At 39.1% G+C, this 17,389-nt stretch overlaps 2 protein-coding genes across 2 annotated transcripts; both read right to left on the reverse strand.

Moving 5' to 3' along the window:
* Positions 1–5,181: 5,181 nt before the first annotated feature.
* On the reverse strand, positions 5,182–6,333 carry LOC114499053 (olfactory receptor 1052-like). The gene has a single exon (XM_028515010.2). The coding sequence runs from the start codon at positions 6,118–6,120 to the stop codon at positions 5,182–5,184; it is 939 nt and encodes a 312-aa protein (XP_028370811.1). The 5' UTR covers positions 6,121–6,333.
* A 9,805-nt stretch (positions 6,334–16,138) lies between these two features.
* On the reverse strand, positions 16,139–17,323 carry LOC114499054 (olfactory receptor 8U9-like). The gene is given in 3 exon segments (XM_036030005.1): positions 16,139–16,915; positions 16,917–17,168; positions 17,309–17,323. Coding segments are annotated over 3 exon segments (1,044 nt in total).
* Between the last annotated feature and the right edge of the window lie 66 nt (positions 17,324–17,389).

A 17,389-nucleotide genomic window follows, 5' to 3' on the forward strand; every position in this document is an offset into this window, starting at 1 on the left:
TAAGGCTGTTGCTGGTTTCCAGTTAGAGCTTGTGGTTAGGGAATTAGACACATCTTGGAAAGTTGTATCTCACCAGGAATCTACCTTCAGCCCTGTGGCTTTTTTAGTGTTGTCATTTATGTATTTGTTTGTCAAACCATCAATCAACAGGTTCAGCACAAGGATGACCATGGTGTAGAAGGGAGATAAATTTACCAATACTGGGAGAAGACTCTGCTAATGGGTGGACACAGAAGTCAGGTGAGAGGCCCGTAGAGAGAAAGTTTTCCTCCTCCCAATAATAAAACAGATTTAAGATGAGAAAAGGGTGAACAAGTAGGAGATGATGATGTGATGAAACCATGTCCATTAGTTGCTCTATGTGGAGACATGCCACTCATTAAATGATGTGTCTATGCAGGTTAGCTTATCCAGGGGAACGGATCACAGATTAAATGATTCACAACATTTTTTATCACAGTGCTTCAGAATAAATGCAAAGGATATGTGAACCAAGGGATTTATGTTGCCTCCAATGTATGACAAGACAGTGGCTTTCTTGAGTAACTGTATTTCAAAGTAATCATTGTGCCAAAGTGACATTTTGTGGGGTAGTATAATTTCTCTCCTTTATTTGTATAACATTGAATTACCCTGGGACACAATTTTTGTATTTTACAAATATATGTATGTATGTACTTGAAATCTATCACTCTATCTATGTTGTCTATATGGGTATAAATATGAATTTATACATTCTCACAATCCTTAGCATATAGTTTGTATGAATAATGATTCAGTAAATGTGTGTTTTAAATATTTTTCTCTTATTGTGTTACAGGGTGTAGCCAAGACGGGGGACCCCAAATGGGCATTTGAAATGGGGTCTAGAACTTAAGGTGTCCAGGAGATTTTAAGATGTCTCCATCACCCCCCCCACCCCCCCCACCCCCCCACCTCTGGCCAGGGTGTCGGTTGGGGGAAGGGACAAATGGAGCAGGGCCATTGAGAGCTGTTTTGCATAGCAACAGCTTTACACCTAAGCTCTGGTGTGGTCATTTAACATATCTATAGCCTTTGGCTGGTCGCTTAGATATGTGAAATAGCTGTGGCCAAGCCCTGAGCAAGGGGAATGGAAGTAACTTCCCCACCAAGACGTAACTGGGGGGGCAGGTCCCCCCGAGTTACAGCACCTGCGTGGGAGCTTGGAGATGATTGGCTCCATGACATGGGGCCACACCTGCCCAGGCTCATGATGGCATTCCAGTAAAGCTGGAAGGATATGAGTTCTGGCATGTGAAGCTGAGTGTGGGAGGAATCAGAAATGGCGCTGCAGAGGAAGGTGGGCACGGGGATTTAAAACCCAGAGGCTGCCGCCATTGAGAGGAGAGAACCATGCTGCTTTAGGAGAGAGAACCATGCGCAGCCCTGAGGAGAGGAGAGAACCATGTGGCTGTGGAAGTGCAGAGAGGATCATGGCCATTGGAGAGAGAGCCACACAGCTTAAGCAGAGTGAAGACTCCTGCATCCCTGAGAGGGAGAACCACGCAGCCTGGACAGAGTGGGGACTCTCCCTTCCCACAGCCCTGAGAGAGGGAGAACCACTCGGCCTGGACAGAGTGGGGACCCCCACAGCTTTAGAAGGGGAACCACCACCTGGTTTTAGCAGAGATCCCGGTGACTCAGCCGAGGGTGCCGGGAACCCAGGGAGGTCTCCCAGTCTAGATGGAGGACTAACTGGGAAGAACCAGAGGACTGCCTGAGCCATGGACTTCTATTTCCTTTCCTGAGATACGGTACTCTGGACTGGGCAAAGGGGGAAGGAAGGAAGGACTGTGTGTTTGTGGGTGTTTTTAGGGACTTCAGAATTTTTGATAAAGACATTAAGTCACTACTTGAAGTTTGTATAGCATTAAATAAACATTTCCTTTCCTTTTCACGAATCTCTGGCATTGAGAGACGTCTTTCCTTGGGCGGCGGACATAACGGACCCGGGGCCTTCTTTCAATAATAGTATATTGTCCCAGGCCCCCGCCCCCCTTGTTGTGTGTCCTGTAACAGTTGGGCTGGTGGATATTCAACAGAGTATAGAAATTAATAGCCATTAAAAGCTGAATCTGCTAATGTAGTTCACTTGCATGAGGATATTTTTAATAGTTCATTTTCATTGCATTTTTTCATTACCATTTATCACCCTTATACTGTCATCCACTTCCACCACCCTGTATGATCTTTTATAAAGTATATGTTCTTGGATAATGCTTTAAAAATACAATGTATTCTACTATACTGTTGCTCATAATATATTTCCAGTGGAAACTTGTCATGCGTGGGTCACCAGCCAGCGGTGATCATGGAACGCTACAGATGGCTCATCAAAAAACATGCAAGAAAAAACATGCACAGAGACAGACAAGTTTCTGTGGAGAAGTAGGGACAGGATGGCCACCCCTCTAGTGGGGACCGCACCAAATTACCATCCAAACCTGCTTTTATTGGGCTCGTTTTGCATAATAATTCAGGTAAAGTACATTACTCATTACAAGGAAGTAAGGAACAATAGATAACAAGGAACTCTGCAAGTCTATTGTGAGTCAGGGCCAAAGAGCTCTAAGACTTATAAGGAACAAACTAACTTCCTCCTTGGAACCTTTCATTCAACTGAGAACATTCTAAACAAAGCAGGTTTCACAGGATTTTACATATTCTTTCTTAGGCCTGATCACCTGGGGAACCTGCCCTTTTCAGCACAGAGTTGCACCACCCTGTCATTGTTTCAGGCTTAGGTGGAGCAAGGGAACTAAGGCAACCAAGAGATAAGGAGATTTTCTCCCAGACGCTGAGGACTCAGGCTATATCAAAGCCAAGGAGCAAGGGTCCATCACCCCCTTTTGCTGTAGCCCCCAAAGTCCTTTTGGGGGCCTCCCACGTGATCATGCCTATCTGAGGTTGTCTCCCCCTTGGGGAATCTTACCTGTCTTTGGCTAACCGACCAAGCTTTGGAGTTCAGTTATGAATGAAGCAGCAAAAGCAGTGCTCCTGCCAGGAAGACAAGCGTTTGTCTCCTTGCTGGCTTACGGTTCCAATGGCATACCCTTAGCCTTAGCCTAGGCAGGGGCTACAGCTTCTGATAGCAGGCAGGGCAGTTCCCAACAAACTTGAGCAGAGACAGATGAAACAGACAAATCTGAGGAATCATTAGAGATGAATTCTCTTTACTTAGAGTGTACGTCAAATGTCGGTTTTCATAGATTCATCACTTTAGTATCCACATTCAGTTATGTACTTTCTGGAGAATGATGAAATATGTATTGCCAAGCCTCATACCCTGAGATTTGTTGTTTTAGTGAACTCTAAAGAGGTAAAATGTTACCAGTACTTCATTTTAGCATATATTCCTCTGTTTTGTCATTTTGTGTCCCTGACACCATGCAGGTGCTTTGGATAATAGGCTTGGACTGCTCAGCCCTTGAGCTAAGGACACTCACAATGTCATATAGGAGATGGTGATATAATGCCAGAATGATATGAGTACAATGCTGGAAGGAGATAGATGTCTGTGACTTAAGAATGGGACATTTAACAAGAGGTGAGAAGTGTGTTGTTTCATTCTTACGACGTTTGAACAACATACTTTAAGCACATTTTATATGTTAAAGGGAAAAGTGTGTGTGTATATAAGAGAAAAGGACCAAAATGAAAAGCCTTGAGCAGCCTATTATTCTGTCCTCCACGAAGAAGAAGAGATAGCCTCCAGGATTTTTATAAAGTGACAACCTTAAAATTAAATGAATATTCTGAGAACCTGAGATAATGTAATGTTTTTTTATAACAGTGTTAATAGTTATTCAGTAATAATGTAAATACAAAGTACAATCACCTTAAGTTATTAAAATAGATTTTAGCACTATTAACATCGAACCACTAAGCAATGAGCAAAATTCAATTGTGTTTAGACTAAGGTTTCAGTTTATTTCACAGGTTGACAGAGAACCAATTTAAGGCATGACAACTGGAATAGTAATGTAAACACTTCTTGGTTGTTTTTTTTTCTCCATCAAACATAATTTTTTGTTAATAACTTTTCAACTTAAAGTATATCAATTGGAAAATTCATGTTTTCAAAAGAGTTATTTAGTATAATGCTACAAACATGTTGTAAAGGGAGATAAAGTAACATACATTAAGCACACTTTCTACATTAAGGGGATAGTGGCTATTGGAGAAGGTCAAGGTCCTCGATCCCCAAGCATCATTCATACAGTTTATGTAGAGTTGTCAAGAGCATGGATCTGTTCCCCAGACTGAGGGCGAGAAGGCAAATCCAGAGTCTGATGTGAAGGCTATGATGTGCCATATAAATCTAGAGCTGCTGATCCTGCTGACCCTGGGGTAGAATGATCAGAAATAGAGGATCTGAGAAGTTGTCTACATGACATGGTGTGTGTCCCTAGTACTCAGCCTTGGGCAAAGAAGAAGCTCAGATGAATTCTGTGTAAAGTGAACATGTTAGAATAAAACAAAACAAAGCTATTTTCTTTGACAAAGAAATAGGCATTGACAAAGGTTGCTTTTTACATGTGTGTTGCAGGGGAAACACCTTCATTCATTCAATCAATGTTTTTGAGTAGCATCCTGAAAATGAGCATTGTAAATGACAAAGTAGAAATACCAGTGAACAAGACAGACAAGAGCCTTGCATTTATGGGACTCTGAGCTAAGGAGGAAGAATTTCAACTTATTCTTATTCATTCATTTAATACTTATTACTTCTAAGTCTTATAATGAGAAATTTATAGGATGATACAAGTACAGAAGAAGAAAATGAAAGCTAACTTAAACTATTAAAACTCCCTTCTGGCTCAGCTAGTTTATTAAAACCATTGCTTAAAAAACTGGAACTTTAAACATGGAGGAAGATGGTACTATGCCCATATCACTCTGGGGTATATACACTCATGAAGAGAGGAGAGTAGTACACCAGGATCCTCTTTGCAAAACAGTAGAGTAAACCTATTTCTTCTTTCCTTTGGTTCAAAGACATAGATTCATGATGACTAATTCTTCACATTCAGTTTAGGCACAAACGTGGGTAAAGAAATACCCAGAACTGTACTTGTGAGACTATAGAAAACTGTGCCAATGTCCATAACCATTAGCTCTGAAGACCTACAAATAAAAACTTTGTGACTGAACACACTTTCACCCAGTACATAATTTAGTGCCAACTGCTTTTTTCAGGGCATCTTTCACATCCTTATTCCTCAAGCTATAGATTAGTGGGTTTAACATGGGGATGACAACTGTGTAGAAAACAGAGGCCACTTTGTCAGTGTCCATGGTATAACTAGAACCAGGTCGGAAATACATGAAAAAGACTGTCCCATAAAATATGGCCACAGCAGTTATGTGGGAGGTACAGGTAGAGAAGGCGTTGTGTCTGCCTGCAGCTGACTTCATGTGAAGGACGGTAATCATGATGTAGGTGTAGGAGAGGAAGACAGTGATGAGACTGGACCCCACAATACAACTACAGGCAATGATCATTACTATTTCACTGGTGGTTGTGTCTGAGGTGGAGAGGGCTAGTAAAGGAGGGAAGTCACAGAAAAAGTGATTGATGATATTGGAATTGCAAAATGACAATCGAGTTGTGCAGTAGGTAAAGATGGTGATATCTATAAAACCTACAGTATAGACAGTGGCTACCAGCTGGATGCACACTCTCCTGGACATGATAACAGTATACAAAAGTGGATTACAAATGGCTACATAACGGTCATATGCCATGACAGACAGCATGAGACAGTCCACAGCTGCAAAAATACCAAAAGAGAACATCTGCACCACACAAAAGTTATATGCAATCTTCTTTTGCTGAGATAAGAAATCAGCCAGCATCTTGGGGGAGACAGAGGAGGAGTAGCAGACATCACTGAATGAGAGATTGCTCAGGAAATAATACATGGGTGTGTGGAGCCGGGGGTCCAAGCTGATGAGCAGGATCATCCCTAGGTTGGCGATCACAGTGATGCCATAAACCAGCAGGAAGAGCACAAAGAGTCCCTGCTGCACATCCTGCCTGCCAGAGAGTCCTAGGAGTATGAAGTCTGTAAACACGGTGCAGTTCTCAATGGCCATCACTCAGGTCTGGAAATCCCTGGTTGTGGAGGAAGGAAATGCAAGTGAAGGGCAAATCATCTGAGTGTCTTAGCAGTTACACTGCTAGTTCTTTCTATTTGTCAGCAGTTAGAAAAAGAGCTCAACAATGCACATTCTCCTTAGGTAAACTGACTCTCTGCAATATTTCTAATTTAATATAAATTGATAAAATGATAATAATACAGCTTATATAGAATAAGTAGCACACTTTGAGACAAAGTAATTCATTTTATTTCCATACCTATGTGGTACTTTTTATCTTATAGATTAAGATATTGATGTCCTCAGCGTTGGCCAAAGTTGTTCTTAGAATGAGTTGATTCAGATAAACCATATCTAATGACAAGGTTGTTTCTGTTCTTGATGTAGTGTAAGTGTTTTATATTCTGTAATAAAAAGCATAGTGAAGTGAGAGATGCAGATAACAAATATATATTTTTTTTATTTTCCCTCATTACCCAATACAGTAAGGCATGCAGATCACTGGCTTGTTTCTTGATGTGTTGTGTCCCCACTTCCCCATTATCCCCTGGTCCTATCCAGCCTCAGTCAACAAGGGATAAAGATAGTCTGTGGTCCAGGACTCCCAGACAGCAGGGTTCACTAAAGAAGAAGTTGGAGGGGTCACCATGGATGTTAGGTTAGAGTGTACACACTGGAACGTGTAGGGCTTACCATGCACCCTCAGACAGAACTGCTTGGTGGAGGTGTGTTGGGACCCCATAATAGGCATTCTGGTAGCACAGGTGACCCAGAGGCAAGTGTGGATTAGTGTGTGAGACCCTCTACTCTAATCTGCTAGAAGCCACTTAATCTACCTACCGAGAGATCAAATGTGCAAGATACAAGGTAATGTTATCATGTGTCCATAGTCCCATAACCTCAGAATGATCTCCGTGTGAATTGGGCCTCATTCAATTCCTTAGAAATTGTAAAATGGCTAAGTGCATTCTTGATTCCCTTCCTCTTGAGAATTCCTGAAGTGTGCAATCCTTTGGTTAAAAAGACTTGGTATTGGTAAGGCCAATTAAATTCTATGTTCTGCTGTTATATTTCACACAAACCATGCATATCATATATAATATAATACATGACCTCTTTTACTGTGTGGGATTATGAGAAAATGAGAAACGTAGAAAGGACAAAGAATTACATCTGAAAAATGATGTGGTCATCCTTATGCAGGTTTCTAAAACACCTTGTCTGAACTTGTCCAAATATCTGTGCTTGTAGAGATATATTTTTTCAAAAAAACTTCAATTCAAATGAAAAATACTTATAAAATATGTAAAAGTACAAGTAAGAGAGTAAAAACAAAAAATGTCTAATCCCCTTTATAAATAATACACTTTATTCTCCCTTGCCATTTATGAATGTCTTTAAAATAATGAAATTGATAAAAGTAAGTAAAAGTTTGTATAATATTTCTTATCCTTCATTAGTTCTATAACATGCTGTAAGTTAAATACAGATAAAAAGCTAAAGAAATCTAAAACAGGAACGAGAAAACCACAGTTAAAACCTGTACCTGTTCCAGATCACAGATTTCTTTGTTGCCTGCATTCTGTCTGCCAGAGGGTTGAGCACTGCCCCCTCAGTGACCTGGCTTATATCACCCTGCTTTGCCTGGACCTGGGTGCTGGTCTCTCAGGACCAAGTGACAAGTATAATAAGATGTTTTATCATCTGTTATTCCCTACAGGCTTGATAATTGAGAAAGGTACAAGGGCCTTTTTAAAATGTTGCTTTTGTGCCTCCCTACCTTGTTGCCTAATATTGTACTTACTTACCAAAGTACAATTACTACACTGAGTGTTCTTTACTTCCAGCTCACCTCATCTTATACATGTATGTTGTTTCCATCTCATAATTGACAAAAACAACCACTCAAGTTACACACAAAGACACACATATACACTCTCACATTAAACATTTTCACAAAATAAATATATTTGTAAATACAGAAAAAGTGGACTATACCATAGAGCTTAGGGAAAACTAGATTTTGGTGTCTCTTATAGGATTTTTGACATTCAAACAAAAATTCCATCGGAATAAATATAGCTTATATGTAGCCTGAATAGTTATTCTGAATAATGTCAGTGCAGCCTTTTTTACATTCATTCATTCATTCTTCTTTTGCTACTATCTTGTTAGTTTTTAGAGAATCTTTATACCATCAAATTTTGTTATGAGCATAATTATACATTCATAATTTATCATAGCTATGTTCTTCTTAAACTAAATTCTAAGAAATGAACTTTAAGGGCATATAAATTTGACTGTAAATAAAGTCAATTTTGTCTTTTTTGCCAGAGTGAGATGTTTTATGTTGTTTAATAATCACCATATATTATCATATATGTTATGATACATATCCTGACTTCTTTCTAATAAACTCATTACATGATATAGTTATGGAAACCTAGAGGCAATAAGTGAACTAGAGTCTTTTAGAGATTTTCATTAAATTCATAAAAGTTGCTCAAAATAGCGTTTTTTGAATGTTTGATAATATTCACCTGTGAAGACATCTGGTCCAGGACTTTTTTTTTTGGGGGGGGGGAAGTTTTTTGGTTACTGTTTCAATTTCCCTAGTTGTCTTCTTTCTATTCAGACACTCTGATTCTTTCTCATCAGTGTTAGAAGATTGTATGTTTCTAGGAATTTATCTATTTCCTACTGATCAATTTCTTAGCATATAGTTGTTGGTACTATTTCCTTAGAACCATTTGTATTTTTTGGTGTGGGGAAGAGGGGTGTCTCGAGCTTGCAGAGTGGTGCAGCCATGTAGAAAGAATGGAGTTAACTAAAAAAATTAAAATAAAACTGTTTTATGAGCAAGCAATTCCATTTCTGGGAGTTTATGCTTGGTAATGGCACCAATGGCAATGAGCTTAACTAATATCTTTGTTCCTGGAAATAATATTAGAAGAGGCAACACCATGAAAGTCCTAGAGGAGATCATAGGTAGGAAGATATCAGATATTCCAAGCAGCAATATGTTCACCTACATCTCCCCTAGAGCAAGGGACATAAAGGAAAGAATAAACAAATGGGACCTCATCAAATAAGAAGCTTCTGCGCAGCTAAAGAAAACAGCAAAATGAAAAGGGAACCTACTACATGGGAAAATGTAATTGCAAATGATACCTTGGACAAGGGTTTGATCTCTAAAAGATATAAAGAAGTGACAGTACACCACTCCAGGAAGCAAAACAAGCCAATTAAAAAATGGGCAAAGGATATGAGCAACGAATTCTCCAAAGAGGCCATACAGAGAGCCCAGAGACACATGAAAGGATGCTAGCCTTTAGAGAGTTGCAAATTAAAATCACAATGAGATACCACTCCACACCCATCAAAATAGCCAACATAACCAATCAACAAACAACAAGTGCTGGTGATCTTATGAAGAAAATGAAACCCCATTGTTCTGTCTGTGGGAATGCACACTGCTTTAGCCACTCTGGAAAACAGTAGGGATTTCCTCAAAAAACTGAAAATGGAACTGCCTTTTCATCCAGCAATTCCATGCTGGGGTTATGCACTTAGGATTCTGAAACACCAATTAAAAGGAATCAATGCACCCCAATGTTCATAGCAGCACAATTTACAATAGCCAAGTGCTGGAAGCAACCGAAGTGCCTATCAGTAAATGAGAGGATCAAATATTATGGTACAATTACCCAATAGAATACTACACAGCAGAAAGAAAGAAGGACTCTTCAGAACAGCATGGATGGATCTGGAGAACATTATGCTAAGTGAAATAAGTTAGGAGTTCAAAGACAAATACCATAAGATCTCACCCATAGGGGAACCTAATCACCCAAACAAACAAGCAAGCAAAATATAACCAGAGACATTGAAATAAAGAGGAAACTGTCAGTAACCAGAGGGAAGGGAGGAGTTAATGATGGAATGAAATACAGGAGGGGTCATCAATGAACATACATAAAGGACACATGGACAAAGTCAAAGGGTGGTAGGATGGAGAATGGGAGAAGGGGATGGGTGATGTAGGTGGCAATAGAGGGGGAAAATGGAGACAACTGTAGTTGAACATCAATAAAAAAGGTGTTCATATTTGGAACAGGAAATATTTGCTTAAAAATACAGTAATAATTTATAAGTAAAGTGACATATTATCACAGAAATATACCTTAAAAGTTGCTCAATTATTTTCCAAGAATTTACTGGGCTTTATTGTAGACAAGGCAACACTGGAACTAAACACTTTACCACAATAAATTTTTGAAGTTTCTTAGAACCTAATGGTGCAAACATAGATTTGCTTTTTGCATAACATTTTTGATAGGTAAGGTACATGATATTACTTAAATGATAAGTATATAGTTACATAAATTTAAAATAAATGCCCTTATAAGTAAGACCAAAACAACAAATAGAACACTACCAGTGTCACCAAAGCCTTCTAGTTGAGGATATCCTTTTCTAAAATATTCTATTGATTTGTTTTTAGAGAGAGGGGATGGGATGGAGCAAAGAGAAGGAGAAACATTTTGTGGGAGGGGAATAGCAGTTAGTTGCCTCCTGTACACTCCCTGACAGGAGACTGAACCTGCAAGCCAGGCCTGTACCCTGATGGGAATCAAACTGGTGACTTTTCATCTTGCATATGATACTCAACAAATTGAGTTACACTGGTCAGGGCACCAGAAATCCTCTTATGTCACTAGTGTCTTAATCTAAAGGAATAAGTACTTTTTTGGTTATTATCACAGTTGATTAATTTTGAACCAAGCACAAGCAGACACCTAAAGCATGTGCTGCTGTAGGCAGTTATACACTTGTTCACATTGTGCATTCAGTTGCAAAGGTGGATCCCATTGGTGTAAAGCATTCTTTGTACAACTATATTGTTATTTATTGATCTACTTTAACCATCACGGGAGGCAGTGGAGTTATTTTCTCTCTTTTTATTTCCAATAATTTTAGTGTGAACACTCTGGTAATGCCCTTTGGTAGACACAAACACCCATTTATCTTCCATATAAAATTGGGAGTTGAAAATGTATGTGGGTGTATATATAAAATTTAGATTTAATAAATACCATCATACAGATTTCTATTAAGTCTGTCAATCCACCTGGCCATAACACGCAACCCTTGTGTGAGTACCTTGTTGAACATCCTCACCAATAACTGACAGGACCTTTGCCTTTAACTGTAGCCATTATTTGGAGTGTTTGATATTCCTTACAAATAACAAAGTTGAATATTCAGTTTTACAAACTGTGTCTCACAGCAAAAAGAGCTGCAGGCCTGTTAAGTAGACAAGCTTGATGGTGGTGAGACTCTTGCATCTGCCGCTATCTGTCGGCTCTCACTGCAAGTTACAGGTGAGGTCTGGCTGGCCTACAGCTGTACTGTATTCCATTGGAATGAGTGTATTCCCAGCCATCTGCCATTGCTCAATTGTGCCCAGTGGGTATGTGCACTGATAGGTTCATGTTAATAAAATCCAGGATGCAGTAACTTGAATAATGAATTAAGATGATTCAGCTTCAGCCCCTCATTTGACAGAGTGGAACCTGAGGCCCAAAGAGAAAGACTGGTTTGTTGAAGGCCACAGGTAGAGTGAGATGGGAGGAGGCACTTGGACTGAATGTTGTTTTCATTGCCTCTGCAGTTCAGAGTGTGTTTCTACAGAAGATTTCAAGATCACTTGAGTATGCTGCCTCTTCATATGGTGCCATGGCTTATAGATATCATGAGAATTATATCTGTTTTGATTTAACAAATTTTCTAACCAGATTTTTACCACACAGAGCTATTTGCTTAGATTATTATAGATAGACCCTTCATCCTTGGTAGTGCTTGTGTTTGGAGATATTAATGCCTGAGCAGAAATAAAGAACTATAGTTAAGGATTTGACATGTTACACTGATTGATTACACAAAATTAGTGAAGAAGACTATACTCAGGAGCCATTGATGGGAAGAGAAGCCTACAGATGTTGGGATGACAGTTTGGTTCTCTTCTCGTGAATGACCCCTACTGAAGTTAGGACTGTAAGTTGAAAGAAGGTATATGAGGCAGGCCTGGAAAAATCCAGTCATTATAAATAAAAAGAGAACAGTTTGTGCAACATTGATGTAACTATCAACCAAGGAGAGTGGACTAAAATGCACCTGTGTGAACAATGACCACTTCCTGCACTGGTCAGTGGGGGCAGTAGATGCCATTGAGTGAGTATGTGTGCTGTGTGCCATGCATTCAGAATGACTGAGTTACTAGAGCAAAGAATATGCAACAAACGTTATGTTAAACTGAACATTCCTTTGGAAAGTGTTGGGATGACTTAGAAGGCTGCAGCTATGGGCAATGGTGATTGGCAGCTTCATCACAACAATGTGCCCCTAGTGCATCATGTCTCCTGCAGGGCTTTTTGACTAAACATCTGATTATCCAAGTGACCAAGACCCCTCCAGTCCAGATTTGGTACCCTGAAATTTATGGACCTTCCCAAAACTAAAATCCTTTGAAATGGAAGAGATTTCACAGGCTCAAAGAGATTCGGGAAAAAATGACAGGGCAGATGATGGCTATTGGGAGAACTTTGAGAGGCCTCAAGGTGTCTACTTTGAAGGGGACTGAGATACTTTGTCCTTGTTATTGTCCAATGTTCCTTATGTCTTGCATCTTTTTCAATAAATGTCTCTCTTTTTCATATTCCATGGCTGGATACATTCTGAACAGACCTTGTAGCCTCAGGGGAATATTGGTAGAAGGACAGAGGACGGAATAGTGAGGGAAGCCTTCTGATAGTGAAAATGTCTATTGGGTTATAATCTAGATTACAGTACCCATTATTGCAAGGGAAGCTATCTTTCCAAAAAGGGACATGTCTATGTAGATTAGTGGTGAAGTAGGTCTCTGGTCAAAGTGGGGTTTCAATAGAGAAGAATGGGATGATAACCTATGAGTGAGGAGAATCAAATTTATTTTTTCTAAATACTGAGCAGAAAATGTCCAGAGTACAGGACTTCATTGTAACAGATAAATATTAGTTCCTTTGTAGCTAACTGTGCCATTATAGGCACAGTCCTTGGGACAGGGACAAACAGAATACCATGCAATGAGGAACTCTGGGATTAATGATCTGAACTCATTTCTTGTCAGTGTAGGGTCTGGGGTTAGACAAATAGAGTGGGTCCCGGGGTTTTGCCGGCACATGGGAATGGTGTGGGCAGCATAGGTGGCCATGAGAAAACCTCTACTCAGCTCTAAAATGAGGGCAGGGTCAGGAAAGACAAGTTCTGAGGTGGATGGCAGAGAACCCCACACCCCTTGAAGCTAGGATGCACACAGGAATGTGACTGTGGGGTGAGCAGGCTGTACTGCAGATGAAGGTGGATCCTGGAGACTTCACTCCTTGACATGAGGCCAGGAAGTACACAGTCTCTTCCCCCTGCAGCAGGACTTAGCTCCTGATAGGCAGATGGCTCTGTATGACATTAGAAACTCTCTTGAAGAATCACAAATGTCGGATTATATATATATATATTTCTTTTAATAATGTATATATTAAGCCTGTGATAAAAAGATGAGGAATCTAAGACTTAAAACAAGTGCTTTAAGCTTACACTGTTAATGCAGACAGGATTTTTTTCTCCTCTTTTTCTTTTTATTGAATTTACTGGGGACAGGAAAGGATTTGAACAGATTTGAATTCAGTTGTGTATCACTTCAAAGTCCAGTTCTTATCCTAACCTGTCTGCCATTTGATCATTCCCTTAAAATGAAAGTAAGACACAAACAGGAACAAAAATTCCACTTGTTGATTATATGTAACAGCTATTCTTTCAGTATCTTTAAAGAAAACTGTAACAGAAAATGGTATATTTTCCCCCAAACATATATGTGAATCATGACGATCCAATGCAAATTTATACATCATGAAGAGATTTCATTTGTATAAACATGAATATATTTAGTATGCTTTTAATAAGGTAGTAGAGAGTGGAAGGGGTTTGGACAATGATTAGAGGTTCTGATGTGTTAAATGTTGTATGAACAACAACGAAATTATTTGATATTATAAAAGAATATAGGTAAGAGTAATATTATTTTTGTCTTAAAATTTTCAATCAGTAATTGAAAGCAATTTTCTTGCTGAGAATTGAATGCTTTTAATGTACTGTTTAATTCTTATAAATGCTTCCATGCTTGGAAGCATGTGACATTCAGCACTTTTCATACACTGATAACACTAGGCACAGATAACACTAGGGATGAGGACCTAAAGAGAAAGTCTTCTATGACGCAGTACCCTGTCCTTTTGGACTCAGAAAAGAATGTCTCCTTGTTCCCTTCCTGACAACAACATAAAATAAAATAAGCACTCATTGGAATCTGAAACTGTATTCTGTTTTTCATACCTGGTAATTGTCAATTGACTGCCAGGAGACCAACACAAGCAATTAACTTAATTAAGCTATTAGAATAGCAATGACATACTCAGAAATGACCACTATTCAAGTTGTCTATAATATGCTTCCAGTTTATTTCACAGAAATATAGACAGCAAGTGTAAATCATTACAAATGGAATACTACTATTTTCCTTATTTTTCCACTGAACACGTATTTTTGTTTATAACTATGACTTTACAATTTAATCTGTATCAATTGGGCAATTCATTTTTTAAAATTTGTTTTAGCTAGCATGCAGCTATACACACATCAAGATGGAGTTTTCCTTTCCAGTGACCTTGAGGAGGTCCTGGTGTTTTTAAGCCCAACTTCCATTCATGCATTTCTGTACATTTATCAATAAGGTCATGTCTCCACAGTGAAAGCAAGGAGGGGAATCCATAGGCTGATGTGAATACTCTGAGGTGCAGTATGAATCCACAGCTCCTGATCCTTTGGATACTTGTTAATAAATTTGGGGCAGAACAATGAGGAATAGAGGATTCTGTAAGTTCTCTGTATGTGATCTCTGTCCCTGAAACTTATTCAGCCTAGGCTAAAAGACAAGGAGAAGTGATGATCTTTGTCTAAGTTGGACATAACAACATAGAATAAAATAAAATGAAGGGAGCTCAGTATTTTTTAAAAAATTTACAAAGGCTCTTTATTGCTTCAGTTTTGCAGAGGGCACTCATTCAGTGATTCAACAAAAAACATCCTGGAAGAAGGGCATTGTCAGTAGGCAGGTAGAAATATTTGTGAACCAAAATGGAAAGGGTCATGTAGAAATGAAACTTTCAGTTGAGGGCAAAGGTTTTTTTAATTGTTATTTATTTACTGCTTATACTTGTAAGTGTTATGATGCAATATTTATAGAGTGACATAATTACATAGGAATAAGACAAACAAACCTATTTTAACCCATGAACTCTCCCTGAATGAGCAAGTTTATTACACCCATTGTTTAAACAAATGGAACCTTGGGAGAGTGAGTTGAATTGACATGGGTAGAGGGGTTGCTCAGACCATGATGTCTCACTGGGACTTACCTGTGAATAAAGAAGGCAGGGATAAAATCCTCTCTGAAAAAACAGTGAAGTTTACCTATTACTAGTCTCCCTTAGCTTGGGGAGAAGCTTAAGATCAATGATAACTGTTCCCTATGTTTAATTTAGAACAATAAAAAGTAAAGGAAAATATTTATCATTGGGCACTACTGAGTCAATAATAATGTATATAGGCCCTGGCTGGGGTAGCTCAGTGGATTGAGCATGGGCTGCTAACCAAAGTGTTGCAGGTCCAATTCCCAGTCAGGGCACATGCCTAGGCTGCAAGCCATGACCCCCAGCAACCGCACATTGATGTTTCTTCTCTCTCTTTGTCTCTCTCCCTCCCTTCCCTCTCTAAAATTAAATAAATCAAAATTTTTTAAAAATAATAATGTATATCAAATACATGAATCAATTAAGATCATTAATGACTGGTCCCTATGTTTAATTTAGGTACAATGATAAGTAATGAAAAATACTTATAATCAGGCACTGGTGAACCCATACTAATGTATATGAAATACCTGAACTTTAGCTCTCAGGATCTTCAAATAAACACTTTGGATGAAAACATGGCTTCCAACAGAAGATAATTTAGTGCCAACTGCTTTTTTCAGGGCATCTTTCACATCCTTGTTCCTCAAACTGTAGATCAGTGGGTTTAACATGGGGATGACAACTGTGTAGAAAACAGAGGCCACTTTGTCTGTGCCCATGGAGTGACTTGAGCTGAGTTGGAAATACATGAACAGGAGTGTCCTATAAAACATAGTCATAGCAGTTAAGTGGGAGGCACAGGTAGAGAAGGCTTTGTGTCTGCCCTTGGCTGATTTCATTCTAAGGATGGTATTTATGATGTAGCTGTTGGAGAGGAAGACAGTGACAATACTGAACCCCAGAACACAGCTACTGGAAGTGCACATCACTACCTCATTGATAGTTGTGTCTGAGGTGGAGAGGGATAGTAAGAGTGAGAAGACACAGAAAAAGTGATTGATGATATTGGAATTGCAGAATGACAATTGAATTGTGCAATAAATGAGGATTGCAGAGTACACCAGACTTTGGATGTGCACAATGGCCACAAGCTGGGTACAGACTCTTCCAGACATGGCTGTTGTATAAAGAAGTGGATTACAAATGGCTACATAATGGTCATATGCCATCACAGACAGCATGACACATTGCACATCTGCAAAGGTACCAAAAAAGAACATCTGAAAAGCACATAAATTATATGCAATCTTCTTTTGCTTAGATAAGAAATGAGCCAGCATCTTGGGGAGAGACAGAGGAGGAGTAGCAGACATCACTGAATGACAGATTGCTCAGGAAATAATACATGGGCATGTGGAGTCTTGGGTCCATGCTGATCAGCAGGATCATCCCTGGGTTTGCAATCACAGTGATGCCATAAACCAGCAGGAAGAGCACAAAGAGTCCCTGCTGCACATCCCACCTGCCAGAGAGTCCTAAGAGTATGAAGTCTGTCAACACGGTACAGTTCTCAATGGCATTACTCAGGTCTGGAAATCCCTGGTTGTGGAGGAAGGAAATGGATGTGCAGTGTTAACGTCATCTGTCTTATTAGATAAACTGCTGTTTTTTTTTTTAAATAATTTTCAGTAATTAGAAAAAGCAGCAAAGAATGGTAGAACTCAATGAGGAAATCTGACTCTTTGGAAATACATGCTATGTCATGTAAATATAATAAATGTTAGTGAAAATATCTCTTACATTTACATAGCATTCTACCA

This window comes from Phyllostomus discolor, chromosome 6, assembly GCF_004126475.2.
Source record: "Phyllostomus discolor isolate MPI-MPIP mPhyDis1 chromosome 6, mPhyDis1.pri.v3, whole genome shotgun sequence".
Taxonomy (NCBI): domain Eukaryota; kingdom Metazoa; phylum Chordata; class Mammalia; order Chiroptera; family Phyllostomidae; genus Phyllostomus; species Phyllostomus discolor.